The sequence below is a fragment of the Necator americanus genome, chromosome I, assembly GCF_031761385.1.
Source record: "Necator americanus strain Aroian chromosome I, whole genome shotgun sequence".
Taxonomy (NCBI): domain Eukaryota; kingdom Metazoa; phylum Nematoda; class Chromadorea; order Rhabditida; family Ancylostomatidae; genus Necator; species Necator americanus.
Window position 1 is genome coordinate 24,449,344 of NC_087371.1, and position 21,398 is coordinate 24,470,741.

At 42.4% G+C, this 21,398-nt stretch overlaps 1 protein-coding gene across 2 annotated transcripts; it reads left to right on the forward strand.

Annotated features, from left to right (window-relative positions):
• Window positions 1-723: 723 nt before the first annotated feature.
• On the forward strand, window positions 724-19,902 carry RB195_006735 (uncharacterized protein; the record flags this gene model as incomplete). 2 transcript variants are annotated; one of them, XM_064179984.1, is made up of 11 exons in its annotated part: window positions 724-789; window positions 3,648-3,753; window positions 5,032-5,104; window positions 5,906-5,987; window positions 8,386-8,583; window positions 8,638-8,954; window positions 9,009-9,162; window positions 9,222-9,365; window positions 11,133-11,246; window positions 19,257-19,403; window positions 19,819-19,902. In XM_064179984.1, the coding sequence occupies 11 exons, from the start codon at window positions 724-726 to the stop codon at window positions 19,900-19,902; spliced, it is 1,485 nt and encodes a 494-aa protein (XP_064036892.1). The 2 variants fall into 2 exon arrangements, with proteins under 2 accessions (XP_064036892.1, XP_013302387.2); XM_013446933.2 differs by lacking the exons at window positions 724-789; window positions 5,032-5,104 and adding an exon at window positions 3,801-3,922 and having other exon boundaries at window positions 3,628-3,753.
• Between the last annotated feature and the right edge of the window lie 1,496 nt (window positions 19,903-21,398).

Genomic DNA, 21,398 nt, shown 5'->3' on the forward strand with positions numbered 1-21,398 from the left:
ACGAGCATTAGGGCAATTACACTCAATTACCTTTAATTGACCTGAAACGCTGCGTGGGAAACTGTCTTCTTAATCGAATTCTCTTACGAGGCACCAAACAACGTGTAATGTGCGCGAGCGCAGACCTGCGACTAACAGTCAACGGGCTGCTCTCCCGCTCGCTGGCAGATGCGACAAATATGCCAGCGACTGTGTATACTTGACACGTTGTTAGGCGCCTTGTAGGACAATTCGGTCGACAAGGCCGTTTTCCATGTGGTTTTCTGGGACAGTTATGAGGAAATGAGCGTCATCGCGCTCATAGTGGCGATCCGCACACCTAGCCCTTTCCTTTCTTGGACAGATCCCATCATTGTTAATTTCGTTGCATGCTGCCGTTAATCGAAGCGTTTTTGGTGCTGTCCGTTCGCCATCGCGACACGAAAATTCTGGGTCGGAACCTATGAAAGATTCTAAATACCATGTATAATGTGCATTAAAAAATGGCAGAGATTTGTACAACTATGTCAAAAGAAATAAATATCTTTTCTGCTGGGTAGAACTGTTGCATCTGAGCGTTTATGCCTTGAAGTTAATGAAAAACAGTCATACTTCTTCTTTCTCTTTCTTTCCTTTCTTTCTTTCTTCCTCAACGTGTCAACGTAGAGCCGTTTTCCTCGCGTGAACTCACTACGTAGCATTTTGATTCGGATCCTTACTGCCGTCGCGTAACTTCGCTGCGATATGGGCTCGCGATATCGTACCTGTGTCGACAAAGCGTGTGTCATCAGTGCTCGTGTGGTCGCACAGGTCGAGTTACTGCGTTATCAGTGATGTTTGTTAGGACGAGTTTTTCCAATTGCAACCGTTTTGCACCACAACTCCATCAAGTATTCAAAGTACGAGATTAGGTTTCCATTTGATGCAACAAACACTGTACTCCGTATAAGTTTCACATGCAAAAGTTACGGTATTTTCTCACTACTCATTGCATTTCATTCGATATTCACTGGAATGACCGTATCTTCTTGTGCATATACCTGTTTACAATTCCCCGTAATTGACTTTCATCTCAATTCTGCAATTTCCCGACAATTTATAAGAAGAAGACGTTCTTCTCGGCTTAGTATAAATCCTATAAGCTTCTTTTTATGACCTCTTCTATTTTCTTAAAACTTCCCACAAACTAATGAGGAAAGTCTTGTATTCATCAAGCATTTTTTTAAGCATTACCTAAAAATTCCTATCCTTTAGAAGCTTTGCATTGATTGCACCATAAAGTTTCTATGAAGAGCTTTGTAAAATTAAACCTCAGATGAGCGACTTTTGTGGTAAACGAAGGTTTGTGAATAAGATTTCATAGGCTGTGAATGGATGAAACTCTCTGAAGAAATTACTCGCAGAGAAAAACTTCATAAAGATCAGCTCTTACACTACGAAGGACGACTTGTTCACGTATCAGTGCCAGGTTCCATTACTCACGTGCCGTTTCCTATACCTATATTTATTCCCTTTTTTTCTCTCTTTCCATATGACGTCCTGAATGTTATAAAGACTCCGCTTTAAGGGGTGGGTACTGGCGAATGGTTCGGCTGCGACTATACGGTAGATAGCCGGAAACCACGCAAAGCTAACCAAATCTTTTTTCGATCCGGAGTCGATGAATTGGTAGCTCACATTTCTGGGTGGATAAAAATTCCGGCTTTGTACATCGATTGATCCCGCGGTCTATAGTATAGGTCGAATACGTGTTCGCAAACCTCAAACTGTTCTGGATTGAAGTCGTATGCGTTAATCATCGCAAACCAATTCACCCTTTATTCATCTTTTATCCATTCTTATGACATCCAGTGCACAGTTTTAGTGACGTCACCCTCGTGTGTTCAAAGACAATGGATCACAAAGTTGACGTAATGTGGAAACCTCTTGGAAAATATAGTTTTCAAGGTGTAGATCACGAATATGAGCATGCCCTCACCCAATTTTCCCTCCAAAAAATCGTCCTAAAAACACCACGAGAAGCGCGTTCGCTCCTACGAACCAAGTTGGAACGCACCACCCTTGTGGGCGCGCCGCATCTATGTGCGAGCGGTCGAGGATCGATGATGGCTCCTCACCATCCTATTCAAGTAATACTAATAAATAGGCAGCTGAGGGATTGGAGGGGACACAAGGTTGGCGCGTTCTCACATACCTCGCGTAGGAGCGAAAGCCGTTCCACGCATTTTTCAAAGAACGATTGGGGGAAACTGAGCTGGGTGACGCTCACACTCGTACTCTACATCTCGAACGCTATATTTTCCATGAAGTTTTCACAGTTCGTCAATTTGAGCTGCCTTTAAATGAATGGGTGAACAGCAGTAAATGAATACTGAAATTCGTCATAGTTGATTGAACAAAAAGAAACCCCCTTCTTTCAGATTTTTCAGATGAAACAGAGAGCAAAAAGGCCCCTTCGCTTGAAATTGAAAGTTGTTTTCTGGGTAACAGATCTCGAATACAATTCAACCCATTTTAAGACCTCGTTGAGGTGATTCGATCATGGTGAAAAGCCATAGAATGTTGTTCTTTTGTAGTGATTATTCCGTCTAAACTTCTTTCGGCTGCCACATCATATCGGAACTGGATATTCTAGTCTATTCTACATTTTCGAGTCACTCAAAAGGTGCAAGCACAAGCACAAAATATTTGAGGCCACAGGAAGAGAGTCGCCGGTTCTACTGAAAAAGCCCTCTATTCGAGAAAGGCTGTAATTTTTTCCATCATGTTCTGTAGTACTTCTCAGACTCGGTCATATTCGCGATCAAGAGGGTTTGATCAAGAACTTTTCTACAAAAAAAAATTGTTTAAACTCGATTGTCATTTCAAAATAATAGTGGAGAACAGAAATTTCTTGTTTCCTTGAAAGTTCTTTAAGTATGGGGTTTGTGTTTAAAAGATGGAATTAAATAAATTTGCGCAGCAAAGTCCTATACACCACGGTTTCTGTGTCATTAACAACTTTTCGGAAGATATTTTTCTGTCAACTTCATGAAAAGGTCTTTATTAACACTTTCACTGTAAAGTTTGTTACGAATTGTGTATGTGGGAATTGCTTATCATTTCTGCGCTGGTATCACGGACTAAAATCAGCTATTGTTGTCAAAGACTCTTCAATACAGAGCAATCATCTGATAATAGCTTTAAGCACTTGTTCGGTAGATTCACGTAGCGTTTTCCAACCTCTTTCTTGGTGTCCCGCAAATTCCCATGCAGCAATGTTCTGCTCCCAAGCATGAACGGTAGCGAATTCTATTCAGGCATGTTCTTGTGAAGATATGAATCATATTTCTGAAAAAGGAATCGACCTAAAGTAGTTTTATCTGTAGAACGGTAATTCAAAGGCTCGAAACTCTCAAACGATGGATTATGTTCAACGGTTACCTTCTCGCAATTTTTCGTTCCTGTTATTTATAGTGCGTTCGTTGCGTTCTTATCCAGTAAACAATAGAAAATAAATACTCAAATATTCTTCCCATAATTTTGCTTTTATTTTCTATAGTTTTCCCTTGTGAATAATTCGATTGATGCGATGAGGTGACAAATCTGTAAGCCATACCCGTTCGGTTTCCTTCTTCAGCTCCATCATTGCTTTTTCATTTCTCAACCATGAGTCCATCGCTTTGCAGAGTAGTTTGGACTTTCGTCGACCAAAATCAGCCGTGCTTTCTGAAAAAGAAACAACACCTAACTTTCCGCAGAAATGCTCTTTTCTACTGCTGCTATATTGCGAAGGTTTGCATTGATTGCTCAGTTTATAGGTTTGAAGTTTTTGTTCGTAGCGAGACGTGAGTCAGCCGTCAGTGCCGAATCTGCTGCTGTTCGGGGAAGTGAAAGCGGAAGCTTTCTTTGATTCAAAGGAGAACAAGCAACCCACGTCACCTGATTTTTGTTGGTTGGCCATGTGAGCCATAACATTGGTGATACGGTGCCGAAATAATACGGATAGAAGCTCCTCGCTGAGTTCAATCTCATTTGCAAGCGCAGATACTGTGGATGATGGTGTTTCTTTACTTTTTTATCTTTATCTGCGCTTAGAAAATCGGTTCTGGAAGATGTGTGTATGCACAAGAACTCATGACGCTAGAAACTGGACGAATCTGCGCGAAAATTGGATATCATTGAATTTTTCTCTCGATTTTTCCCCGAACACCAAAAGAGCTAATTAGGAAGGTCACAACCAACCAATCGGCCTTTTTTTCATATGTATTGAATTATTGGGTATCTTCCTAAGAAATTATCCGATATTCTATTCTTGTTGTTTTGCTAGAGAATTGCAAGAAATACAAATTTCAGTAAGTTGAACACAAAGTTCACTGGAAATTCCGTTGCAAGAGGACTCGAGACCAAAAATGATGTTTTCTCAACCGTCCAGCAGAATGAGCAAAACAGCAAACGATAAGTAGATATCGCGGATTTCCTAAGGGTTCATCCTGACTACCCTCCCCTACTATGCTTCCAGTTTGCTAATCTATAAGTTATAGAGAGGCAGAATCGATTGTTCTCCCAGAACAGATCAAAAAATGTTCCAAGAACATTTGTAAAATTATTAGAATTCCTCCTTTGGCTCAAATATAGTTTTCTATTTGGATTAATATTTTTAGCTACTTTTATTAAAAAACAATCACACTCTTATGCTATTTCTTCAAGCGTATTTTCAAAAAAGTGAAGCCCATTCATCCACCTAGTCGTTCTTCCTTGTGATAGTGATCTTAGGCCTGGAATCCATTTGAAAACAAAACTAAAATGCCGGTACAAGATCAAATTAAAATCCAACGAAAAATTGACTCCTATTATTCATGCTGAGCCTTGATCTTGGATTTTTGATATGATCTCAATTCTTTGTCCTTCTATAGATGAATGTTTATCAAGATTTCATTTCAAAGTGTATATTTCGCGGAAAGCAAAGTTTTTTTTTCAGTAACTGTGTTATTCTGAAGTCAGGGCAAGGGAGCAAAAGACTTATTGCTCTTGATTTATTTCTAACTGTTGCTTTTCTGCGGAATGTTTCAGTTCCCGGTCTGGATACGTTGGATTCCCGGTCTCTTTCTGCGATCCCGAGATTGTTAATATTTGCTTCGATACAGTTAGTACATGCATCTTTTTAAAAAGTGGGATGTACTCCTCATTTTCCTCTCTTCAGCAATGCAATTTTTTCCTTTCTTAAATTTATTCTTCATTTTTCTTTTGGTCTTGCATTGACTTACTTAGTTTTTTTTTCGCAATTTTTTATTCTATTGTTTTCAATAGCAATTAAAAAGGACGATCTTGATTCTGCACATGAATTTCCATCCTAACTTCACTCTTTGGTATCTAGTTCAGTACCGTAGGACTGTTTCGCTCTATGCTCAACCTTTGCCATGTCCTTTTTCTTTTTGAGTGTCATCACATTTGAGAGCATGTCGCGTAATAAGAAAAGTTGTTAAGAGTTTTAGGTACCATTTAAACCGTCCAGCTTTTTGGAGGAACGGTTTTCTTTTGCGGTGGAGTGATGTTTAGTGATGTTCTTTTTCGGTGATCCCCGCTGGACAGTTAGAGAATGGTTACGGAATGCCATATAGTTCTACTTAAGTCTCCTATTTATCGTCTTTGTTGTTTTCCTATTTCCTATTCTATTTTCTTTAAGCGTTATGCCATTTGAATACAATTTTCTTTTTCACAATCACCACCGCTGATGATTCGCACCTTTTACAAATATTGTTTCGAATTATTTTCTTCCTCTGTTCTTTATGCATTTTCTCCTCAGAGGTGTTCTTTGTTTTCATTCCGCTCATTTTTACATCGAAAATTGTTGTTCATTAAATTAAGATAAAATTATTCTCGTTCTAACCAGCACCGAAATCAATTGAAGCAGTCAATCATTAGATCTAATTCGCGTTGTGTTAAGGTCGATGAACGGCGATGGCCAACAGCAGCCGGGACCATCGGGTACGGCGCAGTGGTCACAGCCAGCGCTAGCAGACATTCTGGTGAGTTCTACTGCAGCTGGAAATTCCCAGCAGATCTCATCATCTTCTTCCTGGAGTGTGCGCTCACAACACTGAAAGGGGTCTCTGTAATGAAAAGAATATTTCCTACCACAAACTAGTTGCTCCTTAATTAGGCCTCGCTAGTTTTAATCTGTGGAACGAGTCGCAGGGTCGGGGGAGTTTTTAAAATAAACGCTACGAATCAGAAAATGACGTGGTGATTGAATGAAATGAATGAAGGATGAGAATAACTTCATCCTGTTCGTAACACTTTGTGAGCTCTAAGATTGTCTCTCATGCACTTCCTTAACGCTATCCAGACAACACTATGTACTTAAGGATACTGGAGAGTACATAGATCTTTTGTTTTTGGTGACAATCTGAAAGAACGCGGTGGTTCACCAGTCCCGCTAGTCGGTGATGATGGAAAGTTTGTTTTCAGTTGAGTTCGAGTACTTGCGTAATGTATTCAGAACGATATCGAGGTTTGGCAAATAGAGGTTGACTTTGATGGGATACGCATGGGATCGAAGATCTCGAAGCATTTTCAGGCCTTTGATAAAACTGTCGAATATTTTTCGAAACGTCAGGCCGCTAACGAAGTTTCACCAATCCTTGTCGGCAAAAAAAAGAGAAAACATAAACAGAGGAGTAGAGTTATGGTATGATTAGTGGTCTGCCACACTAACTTACCTCCGTGCATAAAGTAAGCAGTACTCTAAACGTCCAATTCTATCAGATTTCATTTCGGTTTGAATACTTTCTCTAAGGTGATAAAGAGCTTAGGATGGTATATCGCTCTTTTGTTTTGTTTTTTCAGGCTATGACGAGGATAAAAGCATTTAAATTCGGCTGTAAATAAAGTCCGTTGAAAACATTACCTTTACGCCAAACTTAGCCTGAGTTCAGTACTTACCCTTTTGCTCGCCCTGTTATCTTTACACCGAGCACCGAGGGCAAATAAAGCAACTTCCCGCTTACGATACAATTTTTTGCTCCCATCATATTCACAAAAAGCATGGGTGTGTTTAAAAAGCACTGGAAATACATAAAGGTAAAGCAATAGAAAGACTCTAATAGGGCATTTTCTAACGTGAGAGTCAAAGAACGATGTAAGTGGTGAAATTCCGCAAAAGTTCAATCGAGGGAGATGCCCAGACGCACCTTCCGATGTACCCGATTATGCTATTCCTTTTCAAAGCATTGGAGAAGGACCAGTCATTCTCCAACAAGCAGTCAGTTGATTTAAGAGCATTGCTTTTAATGATAAGTTCACCTATAGTGTTTTAGTGGTGCTCTTATTTCTCCAAGTAAATAATCAAAACTATCGGGACCCTAAGACCTAACCATTAGTCTTAGAGGATCTATGACATGTAAGCTAAAGTTGTTAAGAGAAAAAAGTAAGTTAGAGCGTCGAGAAATAATGGCGACACTGAGTCGTCTCAATAGTAAAAATACTTCCTATAGCTGCCAAAACGTGGACGAGTTCTTGTTTTTTTTTTAAGAGTTCACCACAGCTGGTGTAGCCGAGCTGGACTGTTTCAGTCCATATTGTTCCGGCAAGTCACACGTTTTCTGACTCATGTTTCTTCCTTACTCATCTATGAGAGGGATTACGAAGCGTAGGCTTTAATCCTCCATTGTCCATGTTCTTCCTGAATGGATGCAGAAGAACTTCATCCGGGCTTCAACCTTATACTAGAGATTTGGGATGTATTTGGACTGAAGTACAAATCGATCCCAAATCGAAGTACAAGTCCTTGAATAACGTTCGATCAGCATGTGGAGAGAGGTTTAAAAGAAGGTTCGGTTTTTACTGAGAGCGTCTTTCCTTCCATAGTTTCCGTTCCGTCGCTTTCCTTCCCCGGTCGTATGGTATACAACATTTCCGGTAAACTTGTAAGTTTAGTCTACTTCCCAGTTCAGTTTCAAACCATTAGATTCGCCTCTCCGATACGAAACGATTCTGGTGCAGAGTCCACTATTCATCGGTAGGATTCAGGGTGTATCCCGCTGAACTCTAGTAAATCCCGAATCTGCCAGAAGAACTAGACAGAAGACTAGGAGTAGGGATCAGTGAAGAAGCGTTTTCTGTATCCTGTAGCAGTTTCGGATTGTGTTCCCTCTTTATGATATTGTATCCTACAGTAGTATCATTCTGACTGCCTGAGAAATTCGGGAGAAGCTACTCCTTTTTCAACTATGCATCATTCAAACACACAAAATGTTCGCGGAACCTAACCACGTCGTTTTCTCATTGTTAACTTAGAATCGTGACAATTTTCCTTTGTACTGTATCTTATCAATGCTGGATCCAGGAACAGGGATATAGCTTTCTGTCTCCTACCTCTCAAGTTTTTCAATGTATCAGGTTTGGAATTCATCTTCGCTCTTGCAGACGGCGCTGCAGATGCAACTCGCTCGTACCGCCGCAGAGGGCACGAGAGTAATCGGCCAGTCGAATGCTCCCGTGCTCTCCGGAGCCTCACCCTTGGTCAACCCTCTTCAACCGCAAATCAGCACTACTGCGATTCCAAATCCGACACCACTTCCCGTAACTCCTGCCCCAAATCCATTGCTACATTCTTATCAACAGGTGGGCATTTATCCACATTTTTCTTCAACGAGAGTATTTGTTTGTGCGTTGTAGCTTTTGAACCCAGCGTTTCTGGAACTGCAGCGCCAGTTAATTGCCCAGCAAACTGCACAGTTTCGTCTCCCGCTTCTGCCGACGCAGATGACATCATCGATGTCCTTGCCGTCACTTCGACAAATACCATCAGCGATGCCACATGTGTCGATGCCAGGTGCGGCTGCAGCACTGCCGGCAAGGCCTGTTCCAAGAAAACCAGCTCCTGTAATGGTGACGGCATCCAACGTACCAACTTCCACAGCCACTCGATCGAATGGCTCCCAATTCGCGGTTCCGCAAGACCCAGTATCGAGGAAACCTTCTCTTCCACCAAGGTGTCTTGCTTCTGATAGAGTCTTGAGTGATCATACATAGAAATGGCATTTCAGTCGTCCAAGCACCTCTTCGGAAGAGAAGGAGAAGACAGCTGTTCGGTCGAGATCTCCAGAGTTTGAAATGGGGAAATTACCTGTCAAAAACTACATCCCATCACACTTTATGAAAGGCACAATGATACAGATGGCAAGTGGGAAGTTGAAAAAGGTATGCGTTTCCGTTCTGCTTCATCTAGTAGTATTCTCTTGCCGTACTGGAAAATGTAGGTAGAAGAGATGTCCTCGGACGACTTCCTCTTGGCCGCCCCACTGACTCGCGAGTTCAACGTGGATGCTAGTGTTGTTGTGGAAATTGCGAAAGCTTCTACCCTTGCACGAGTGAAATTTGCAGTGGGACAAACGCAGTACGAGGTTGGTTCATCAGGGTTTCATAGGCATCCTTTTAAAAAATTTGAAAAATAGTTAATCAATCATAAATAAATCAAATTAGGTCATGAAAAAGTTTTGTTGGATTTTCTTGCTCGAGCTTTTCACCGGTGTCTACTAAAGATGCAAATATGCGGTTTCCAATTCCCCAATGCTTTGGTGCGTGAGATGCAAGGCAGGAAATGTAGTAGGGTCAAAACGACATGAAGCATGGTGCAGTTACGTAGGCGGTTGCGCTCGAAGTGGCGCGGTTTAGCGTTGCGGTTAAGATCGAATGAGGAGCCCTGCCACAAGCGTTCATTCCTGCAGTTCGCGATGATTCCACCTCGATTCCAACCGCTATCTCCACCGCGCCGCTTCCAATGCAGCCGCTTACGCAACTGCACCGTGGTTCATGCCTTTTTGAGCCTATTACACACCTTTTCAAGATCGTGATTCTTCTGAAGACTGATGTGAAGGGAACGAACATTTATTTCCCTTTACTAACGAAAAAAAGACTCACAGCAAATATAAAGCATATATTTTATCAACTGATCAACACTAAGGGCAGTGTTCCCGTGGAACTCCCCCCCCCATCCCACACATCCATAAGGGCAATAAATTTTAAGAGCACCCTCATCCATCGGTCGGCACGACATCTACGAAAACTGTCGTCATGCGGACGAATGGCTCTAAGCGCTTCTGGTGTCTAGAGTTTTAGAATTTATGGGAGCGGTGCGCTTTTGCCGTAATGCTTGTGAAAAACGGTTCGGCGTCTTTCTAATTATCGAACTTTTGATTAATCTAAGATTCGAAAATCTCCCCGAATCCTGCCTTTAAAAGCATAGCGATTGGTTCCTTTACTTTAGCATTTAAAGGCATCACCCCACGAATCTGAGGTGGTACGGATTCCAGGTGGAGTATTCGTACACGGGATCGTAGATTATAGAGAGGTGGGTGATTCCGTCCATTTCTTGCTAATTGCCAGCCGTGTACACTGGCGCGCTCCAATCGAACTCGTTGTAGAAAATAGCGCGCCGGAGCCGAAGTCGCGTCTTCCGGGCCGTTTTTTACGGAAATTAGGAAGAAATAGACGGAATCACCCTTCTCGCCATATTCTACTATCCCGTATACGAATACTCCACTTGAAATCCGTACCACCTCAGATTCGTGGAGTGATGCCTTTAAATGTGATCTCTACGAGGTAACTAAGCGAGAACAGTGAGAAACTCAGCAGGTTCGCTAGTTTCATGATGTTTCGGTGGAATCTTGGACCTATTACTTTGCCAAATTTCATGGATCGTTATCTCTTATCGCGAAAGGTGGCGAATACGACGCGTACTAATGTAGCACCTTACTTCTCGACTAGGGAGATTGGACACTGCTACCACACTACGCCCGTTTGCCATATCAGTTGCGATAGGGCTATCGCCATGAATTATTAGAAGAAATGCGTTTGTACGACGAACTCGTCGATTTTGCGGGGAAATACGAATGGTAACTACACACTCTGCAGCGGCATAGCGTAAAAAAGAATATTGTATGAAGGTCACAGTGTTACCTCGAGCCACCGCGACACCCGTTTGAATCCAAACAGGAACTAGACGGAAACGACGGGGGTCGGTCGTGAATTTGAGTAAATACGCAATTTTCGACGTTTTGCTCATTTGAGTGAACATCACCGGTGCTCACACGTGTAAATATTTCACAGTAAAAGCACATAACTAAATGCAGCAATTTTCTACTCTGTTTCCACCGAAACGCACCATTCAGGCGACGCTGGAGCCACAATTGGAGCACCCTTTCTTCGTACTTGGGAAGGGTTGGTGTTCATGCGATCCACACCGCACGGCTGAGACATACGGACTCGAATGTCAGGAAATGAAAGTGGGTTTTTCCTCTGTTTCTGGGAAGGGTGACCTTATTTTTCCTTTCCATTTTTTGCTGTTCTCTTAAGATAACAGCAACTCTTCTGATACAGCCTTTCTTCCTGTGATGTCGGTGCGCCTAAATTTGTTGGTTCACCTTCAATTTTATGAATGTACACAGGGTTCTGTCGAGCATGACCCGATCATGCCTCGACATAGCACTGTGAATCTCCACAGGACACGCTCCATCGTTATGCCTCGCCACAGCGATGGAGCGTGTCCTGTGGAAATTCACAGTCGTTGCAACCGAAAGAGCTGGCTCTGCCTCTCTACTGCTAATCGTACGCTGCGTCCACCGGTTACTATATAATTCACCAGCCACTAAATTGTTCGGGAGGATCAGACACGTCCACTAGAATTCTCGTGTAGAAAATTTTGAGGAGAAATGTTGCTATGAAGGGTGATCTCCTATTTCTAACCGCATCAGAAGCAAGAGAAACCCGCACGTGAAATGTGAGCGAAAGATGAATCCAAATACTTAAAATTACGAAAATGAAAATTTTCATTAAAAATGGAACATTCCAGCTTTCGAAAGTAACGGGGGTGAAGATTACCAGAATCCTGTGAATTTCAAGCTTTTTGCGACCTACATTGGTTCCATGTGATACTTTCGAATAATGTCGTTACTTGTGAAACGGGTGTAGGAATAGGAACGGAGGAAAGTAATCAAAAGCTGGTCGTGTAGATGGCAAATAGATGCTTCGGAGAGGGATCTCATGTATCTTTGACCTCTTGAAAGAAAAAAGAATCCATTTGATAAGATTTCCATACATCTATATATTATATAGATGTTTCCTGAAGGTAACATCTATACAAGATTCGCTTCTCTCTCTTTGGTACCACCACACAAAATATTATGTATTCTTAAGTACATTGTTTTTTAATTGATTCTTAATTCCTAATTCTTGATTCCGTAATTTCGACCTCTCTCACCATTCCTCCTTCCATATTTCCTTGCAACCGTGCAGTCGTCGGCGCATCTATGGACAGAACAGTTTCTAATACGGTTGTCTGCGTCTCCATGAACTACTGGAGCGTGGCTTTGTTGAGGCATTTTTGCATATCCTCCGGCTTCTCCACTGGACACGTAAAGTCTCGGTGACATTTGCGGCCGAGGGGACCCTCCAACTACTCTCAAATTTTATCACATTTCAGACATTCACCACACATGGTCAATCTGTTCACTATTTGAAAATATGTTAAAATTTACTAATCAATAAGGTCCTTACTTTTCTGCCCAAACAGGCTCGACAGTGAAGATTCTCTTATAGGGTTTAATTTTCTAAAACTAACTACTGTTAACCGATGTCTATGCATCGACCTTGGAGTGCAGCGCTGAGGATGGTTTGCTGAAGAGAAAAATCGCATCAGGAACTTAAGAGTACAGAAGTCTAATTAGCGAAGAAAATTGGTGATCAAAGATCAGGAGGATCTGACTTGGGTAGTTGAACCAAGTCAGATCCTCCAGATATAGTAGTATAGTAGTACAGTATAGTCTGCTGTTGACGGTCAGAGATTTGCACAGTGCGACGCCCAAGGGCAATTTCGACTTGGGGTGCGTGATAAAATTTGCGGGACAACATCTGAACGATCGGGTGGAGCAACACGTACGACACTACTGTAGTGAGTGCTGATGAAGAGCGAGACAAGACGAGAAAACCAGTGAGCATTGCCTGAGGCAATGATTGGGTTCCTCCTTTGGTATTGTAGAGAATTCGGCGAATCGTGGCTCCCATGAGTGATCTACAATAAGATACTGGCCGCAGATATGTGTGATCCGCAGACAATTCCATAATTTTCACTATGTTTTCGCTGCAAACCTAGCACTTATAGCTTGGGGAATGCGACGAGTACTTCAGGGATATTTGGCTAATGTCACATTTGACTGACGGATGTCGTTATGTCTTAGGAAGTGTCTTAAGACGATTATTGATATTGATACTGATCAATTTTTGCCATATGGACGGTGCAAACGTGATCACTAGTATTTAACATGCACTGATCATAATTTTTACTTATGCCAAAACATTTTCTTACTTTCTAAGGTCTACAGACCTCTATGATAACTTAAAAGAAAACTCTTTCATGACTTGATGTTTAGGGATTTCTTTTTCAAAAACACTTGCTTTCTCATATTCGTATCTGTGTTTGAAAAACAATGTTACCAGCGAGATACGACGGCAGAGCCAGCAACATATATGAATGTAATGCATAGTAAAAATACGCGGTGAGCCGTAATTATAACATAATTATAAGTATCCAGAGCGGAAATGTAGCAATTTTTACGGAACCAACAATCTAACAACATTTATCGGCATTGTAAAAAAGGAAATAATTAAATCTTGCAAATACCTCTGTTGATATCGATACACGTTTTGGTGCGCTTCGTGAGAGTTTTCTTCAATGAGACTGCAGGGCGGTGAGATGAGCGGATTTTTCGTTCTCGCTTAAGTGGTATTTTTACCGTTGACCGTTATCCCAGTAAAAACGGTGACAAAGGCAGGACGGGAAGAGCGAATCAGTCACGTGGAGGTGCGAAGCAACGCAGGCACGATCATATTACGCGTTGGCCACTTTGTCAACTGTTAACAGTTTATCATCCGAAAGGAGCACCAGAGAATATCGTTGGTGTCCGAATCTGTTGAGCAGTTGCCTTGATCGCCCTTGCTCCTGATTTTCTGGGCATCAGCGATGCTTTGGCATATCATTCTTGTAGGTCTTCAATCCCTGAATGCGAAATTTTTCCCATCAAAGTCCGCTTGGCGCCTAATTGTCGTGACATTCGGAGGACCGAACGCGCCGTCCCCCTACGGATTCTCCAGCAAGCCTACCTGAGATTGCTCGTACCGGTCACAACAAGATGTCTTCCCTGTCTAGGTCATCTCCGGTCCCTAGGGCTTGTAGCTCTCGCCCACAGTAAACATATCCGAACAAGGGGTCGAATTGTACTCACGTGTGTTCCCGCTATTATTTTGCCTCAGTCTGTAGGATCTTCCAACCACGGTACCACAACTTATTTTTCAAATGAGTTCAAATGATTTTGAGATGTCGATACAATTTTTCTTCCCGTGTCACTTTATATGGTAAACGACATCTATCAACGTCTCTAAAGTACACCTTGCAAGAGTTGATCCAATCCAATTTTCCATTATTCTCTCGTGCAAAGCGCCCCGATTGTTCATTGATAACAGATTCGAAATTGGCCTAAAAATCGTGTCAAGTTTCTGCCTTGCGGTTGCAAAGGATGACTTTCTCGCAGCTCGCTTTTCTTAACATCAAAAAAGAGGTTAACGGCGATAAACCACACGAACACGATCACACACAGAAACAGTTGACGAGGTCATTTCTTGAAATCACATTGTCAGGGAATTTCGGCTGCATTAGCGCAACTCGTTGACCGTGTCACAACTTGCTGTGTTCTGCTGAGAATGTTGTCCTGCACGTCTATATTGTCCAGTTACAATCATAAATCAGTCATAATGTTCTGTTCCATTAATGGTTGCAAGGACAATACGGTACTCCAAGGTAAAAAACAACTTAATTTGCGTGGGAACGATGGCGTTTCAATACTCTTGGAATTTGAGTACACACTCTTAGCACTTACGGGTCACATAAATTCCACAGTTACGTGGCGGAAGTTACCCGGATGTTACAAAAAGGTGCAGGTGCCCAGCACACTGCCCAACCCAAATAAATAAGATACATATGGCTCGGCGAAGAAGCTGGCAACATGTCTACCAAATACAAAGAATGCAGTATATATCCACAAAATGCAATAAATGCAGTGGCGAGAGGTGATGTATTTAGTCGGTGTTTTTACCTCCCTGCCATCTATCCATGTATGGGTCCAATTTGTTTTCTCCTTTTTTTCATAATTTCACTGACTATTAGTTATGAGTTTTTCGCAGCAGTTTATGAGCATGGTTATTAACAATACATCATTCGATATAACTGTCCTTTGCATGGGTTACAACCTTAAGTCTCTTCGGTTTGAACTCGACCGCAGTCCACAGATCTCAGAAGTTCCTTGCTAGGTCTTTTCTCGTGCAACATTCAAGAGCTAGCAAGCAAGCAAAAACAAAGTTCAATGGAGCCGGTCTTCTTTAAAATTTGTTGCATAGCCAGTGTCAAGGAGGAGAAGATTTCGGGAGATTTTGCCTGTTATTCTGCGTAGAGAATGAAAGCGGATGTGCGAAAGTAAAGAAAGAAAGGATAAACTCTAAAAGAATGAATAGAAAGGAAGAATGCATAGCCGTCACCAACGAGCTGGCTCTGTACCAAGACCTTTGCGGGTTTTGATCTACAGGGTCATATGCGGGTCGCACCCTAATTAGTATTAGCGGAGCGATTTTATCACGCGGAGGCCCGCTAATATCACAGCAACGCGGCTACCTAGGTAAGCACAACTTGGACTCTTTTGGTTTCGATTTTGGATGTAGCATCTTAGGAACTTGTTCTGGATGAGGCATTTGAGAGGATATATCACAAATGATTTGACTTTCCAGGCTCTGACGAAGGCGACGAAGCCGAAACGTTAGCCGTAATAAAGTTTGTTTACAATCTTGGCTGTTGCTTAAATTGGAGTGGATGTGTTTACCCCTAAACTCTCCCCCATTGCTAATTGATCTTTGTTGGCTGGAGTTCTGTCTTACTGAAATTTCTTTCTAAGGGTTTCGAAGTGTGTTTGGGTCCAGCGCACTTTGAAGGATCGATATGTAGACTTTTCGTTCATTTTACTCTGCTTTTGGATATAATGCAGAAGCATACGGTGATCCTGGCAAACTACTGGAAAAACATGAAAGTGAGGAGCGAGAGTTGCGGCTAACGATTCTGCTAGCATTGGCAGCATTTCGGAGGCACCGGATGCATTTCGGAGGCACCGGATGAAGTCTGTGCCTATTAAAGGCAGCATACCACGAATCTGAGGTGGTGCGGATTTCAGGTGGAGTATCCGTATACGGGATCATAGATTATGGAGACGGGGTAGTTCCGCTCATCTTTCCCTGTATCACTGCAAATAGCCGCTCCAGAATGCTGTTTTGTACGACGCCATCTATTGCAACGCTGCACCCCTTGCGCCGCCTCCGCCCTGCGATTCGTCGAAAATCAATTCGGACTGCCCCTATAGGGGGCAAGGGACGCTACGCGTGCAAAAGTGGCGCGCTGCAACAGAAGACATAGTACAAAACAGCATTCAGGGGCCGGCTGCTTGCAGTGATTCAGGGAGAGATGAGCGGAACCACCCCGGTCTCCATAATCTTCAACCCCGTATACGGATATTCCACCTTAAATCCGTACCACCCCAGATTCGTGGTATGCTGTCTTTAAGTAGTTAGTGGCGATGACTGTGGAAATCTTCTTACCGAGAAAAGGCGCTTATGATCTTCATCAATTGACGGCTCGAGCTAGCTGCTGATCTGCTTTCGCTGTTTTTGTTAAACATAGGTCAAGCCCTGACGCTTTAAAGGTAGCTGCCACCAACTTGACGATGTTGAAATCTCTTCACGACTATTTGAAGAAAGAGGTACAATTAAGGAATAGTGAACGTCATCGCGCTCAGTTCCACTTGGCAATTCAGAAAAAGGCGTGTAAAACAACTTTTGTGATTCCGTCTCCCCAACGAATGTCACTATTCAAACATGCAAAGAGATGAGATCGAAGTGGTGAAGATTTTTATTGGAATGATTAGAAGGAGAAGGAAAGAAGAAGAAGAACGAAAAATCTAGTGCAACCAAACCCAAGGAGGTTGCAAAAATGTCCCTGAAAAAACACAACGTTGGCTTTACGCAATAGACTTAATCGGCGGGTTAGTATTATCACCTGTTGCAACTTCTCACATCTTTTTCGAGTCCTTGAACATAGTTCTACTTAATCTCGATTTTCAGCAGATCTCGCGCAGAATTCGTCCATTCGCCTTTGTTCTATAGCGTGCGAGACTTGGCATCGCTCGAAGTGCCTATCGACACTGAGTGATCCGAGTACCTCAAGTCGACAGTGTCCAGCGTAATAAAACGCAGGTTGCTTCCAAATATTCCAAGCTCCCTGTAGGCATCTGACGTGTTCGTGTTGGGCTTTGGCAATTCTATAGGCGGCAGCTTTTTTTTGTAATATTTGAAATTTGCACTTAATATAACTTAATTTTATTTGTGCAACTTCCGCCATATATCTGTGCAAGTTATACAGCTCGCACGTGTCCAAATCGTATGCTCAAATACCCGACTCCACTTAGTAGAATCAGTGCCAACGCGAGCAAGTAGCAACCACACTCGTGCATGCGACCCCATTGCTTTGGATTGTAAATTTAAGGGCCGTAATCTACGACCCCGTATACGAATACTCCACCGGAAATCCGTACCACTCCAAGTTCGTGGTGTGATGCCTTTAAAGGCTGCACACAGCTTCAAGGGGAAGAGAACCCACTCGAAGATCAGGGATTGTCGAACGTCCTACTCAGCGAACTGAGTCACAAACTGAAGATAAAGGTTGGAGTGCATTGCATTGTTCAATGGCTCCGGGTGTGCTTCGTACAGATTCACTAAGATTCACGACATACAGTATTTTCTGCGGATATCGCGTTCGATTTCACTTCAGAATAGCGGAGGTTCATAAGGCGCCCCATACAATAATTTGCGAATGCCAACCAGGTAATATGATGTATGATATTAATTCTGCGCCAAACCCACGCTCCTGCCTCCTATGATTGGAATCCAAAAGTATTTCTTGGATGAACTTACTAGAAGAATAAATAATTTATTGTTTGTTGCTAAACGGCATTATCTTTTGCGTGCAGAACAATTGGAGTTTCACTAACATGAAATCTGCATTTGGCACGTTTCTTTAGAAAATAACTCTTAGTGATCATTTTGTGCCACCGCAATACACTGATGTAACCTTTGCGACGTGCTTGAGGTTTGTTCTGGAGAATAATTCTGAAGCACGGGTTCGTCTAGGATCTCACCGCAATGCAACAAAGCCCAGAGACACAACTGTGCACGAGGCAAAGGACACTCAGAATCATTGGGTTCATTTTTCGGGCTTTATAACATATAAAGCTTTTTAACATATAATTCCGTGCTCATATCTTCAACACCACCGTAATTCCTGCTTTGACCTATGTTTCGGAAACCTGGGCATTTCGCAAGCAGGAAGAAAATGCGGTGAGCGTCATTGAACGCGCAGTTGAGAGAGTGATGCTAGGAGTATCCCGTTTCACGCAAGTGAGGGACGGGATTCGAAGTTCTTTCCTACGTCAGCGATCGAAGATTAGAGACGCTGCCAAGTTGGCAAGGAAAGTAAAATGAGGTAGGCTGGACACGTGATGCGCTTTAATGACAACCGTTGGACCAGAGCCGTGAGCGACTGGGTTCTCCGCGATATTAAGCGCACTACAGGAAGACCGCCGACCCGATGGTCAGATTTCTTCACGAAGTCCTTCAAAGAAAATTATGATGCTCTTCGTGTCCCACGCGAAAGGAGGAGCCACTGGGCTACTCTGGCACGCGATCGGAACTAATGGAAGAATTACTGGTGCCCGCTCGACCAATTCGAACATCAGCGGGAGTCAAGGTGATAACAAATAAATATTCCACTTTCCTTCCCATTTCTTAGCCCGAAGGCTTGCTCGACTCAACATTGGGTTCCAAAAATGACCTTTTGTAATGCTTGTCAACACGAAGCAAGTAACATCAACTTTCAACTCCTGAACTCATCAACGGCTGACTCCCTGTTGTCCTCAAGGATTTCCACTTAACATCACCGAAGTATCCTGTTCCAGGTCCTCCCATAGGGACCGAACCGAAATCGAGGAAGTATTTTGCTAATTCTTATTGCAAGTGTTGATAGAAGTGACATGTTCCAATCCTTCGTAAGCAGCCTAAAGAAGCTTTCATCTCATAAAAAAATTTAAAAACACACTTGTTGGAAAGATGCGAATTTGCCCATAAGCAGTATGCAATGTGCTTATTTACAGGTTGGTGATGTTTGCATTTCGCTGTCGAGGAGAAGCGAGAGCGATGCAAAACAGCTCGATGAGGCAGTAGCACTCCCTGAAGCTGCGGAAGTGAAGGAGAAGGAAGCAGCGCAAGCTGCAATACGCGAGGAACTAAGCAAGGAGATGGTCAGTTCCTTCGCTTCTTTTTGTTCGTTCGACCAGAGTCGCATTTTGCTTGCGGGAAAGAAAGAGAACAGTAGTACTGTCTTTTTCTGTATTTTTAAAATTTTTCCGAACTTAAATTGCCTTTGGTGGCTCAGTACGAGGATAGAATTTATCTGACTTGACTATTGTATGAGCATGCCGAGTCGCTTGGTGAGGAACTTGGAATATCGATGATGTGAGGGAACTCAGTTAAGAGAGCTAAGGTTGTAAAATAATTCTATTTATTTGTGAATTCTTCTCTCACCAGCGAAGCGGTTTATCCCATGCTACCTAGAAATGTACCCAAATTTGCTCTCTGTACAAAAACTACACAATATATGATTTTTTTATATTACCAATACAGAATGATCCAGTTCTAGTTTACTCGTACATTCAGGGTGAATCAAATGGTCGTAATTCGGCTCCGCCGACCCGTTATCATCCGTATTCGAAAAAAATACGGAAGGTGTCGGAGAGCTGAGTGCTGGGCTCTCTCCTGCAACGTTCATCCCAGTTGTTTTCGTTTTTCGCTTGATTCGATTTGCCTTTGTATTTCTGTGCTAACGGAAGTGTAGTGATTCGCTAGTGATTCGATGATGATTGTTGAGATTCTTCTAGGAACTGAGTTCTTAATTTTCCGCAAAACACTCGACGGGCTAGGTCTTCTCATTTCGCTAGAGCGATACTCCTTTTTACTCTCTTCGGATTCACGTGGTTCGTTCAGGTCAATTGTGGTAGTATCTTCCTAGAGCTTTTCATAAGTGATTCGATTTGTTGCTATGTAAACTGCGGAGTTAGCCTTTTTCTTTAGTTGGATTTGCTATTTGTATAGAAGATCTCTTCTTGGAGGTCGTTATCGCCTATCATTGTGTACAAATTAATTATTGTAGTGGGCTTGTATAGCGTATAAATATTTCTCATCCAATCCTACTTCTGCACTTCCACTTCAAAGCGACTTTCGCAGAAAAGGCATGTTGCGAAGAACAGATGGCAGAAACTATTGTTTAACTAGGCTGAGCGTCCGGCTAACGCCGAACTCCTGACTTCTTGTGGTTCTCGTTTCGCTCGCCTTCTCTGTTCAATAAAATTAAAAGTAGTAGTGCTTTCACGGGATTGAATTTTTCTCTTCCACGCAACTTTTTTTTTCGTTCTTTTTCTAAGAACTCTGGGCATTTTTGAAAGATTCAACAGTTTTTTCTTCTAAAAGGATCAGTACGTCACCTGGAGAATATCCAGACTTGATTTTGCACCTATATTCCTTCGGTGCCGATAGACTTTGAAAGCATTCGTTGGAGTATTAGATTTTCTCATCTTTTTCTCCAACAGTTAAAATAGAATGATCTGCCAACATAAAATGGCGTGAACGTCATCATCGTCCTGAAAAAGCTAACGTTCTACGTCGGACCAACTAAATTGTTAGCTGCTATTTAATCAGTTGTTTGTAGTCCTGCTTCCAATATCTGAAGAAAGGTTGCTAACATCCCGAAACAAACACTAGTGGAGTTATCACGGGTATGAAACAGCTTACAACGTCTCATTCAATCTTTGACGAATCCGCTTGGAATTATTGCGCAGTATTGCTGCCCCAGTAATTATGCCGATTCCAATTTTCGCACCAGATGATCAGCTCCCAGAGTTTCCTGTGTCAGTAACAAATTCTACACCATCCCACTCGTCTGTCTGTACATATACAGACACGACAGGCTAAGAACTCCGTTATTTTAGAACTAAGTCCGTTATTTTAGAGCATGTTTTTATTATCCTATAATGCTAATGATCTTGTGTCAGCTAGCTACTACTAAAATGGACGTCTGCATGCGTGTATATAATTTCTGAAGAAAGCATGACGATTGTAACGTATACAGGAGTGGATATGCGAAGGAGTAAATTTCGCCATCCAGGCAACCTGTCTCCCTTCATTTTATTGTTTTCTGGCGTTGACTCACTGTGGCGTCGTGGGACTCATATTACCCCTTC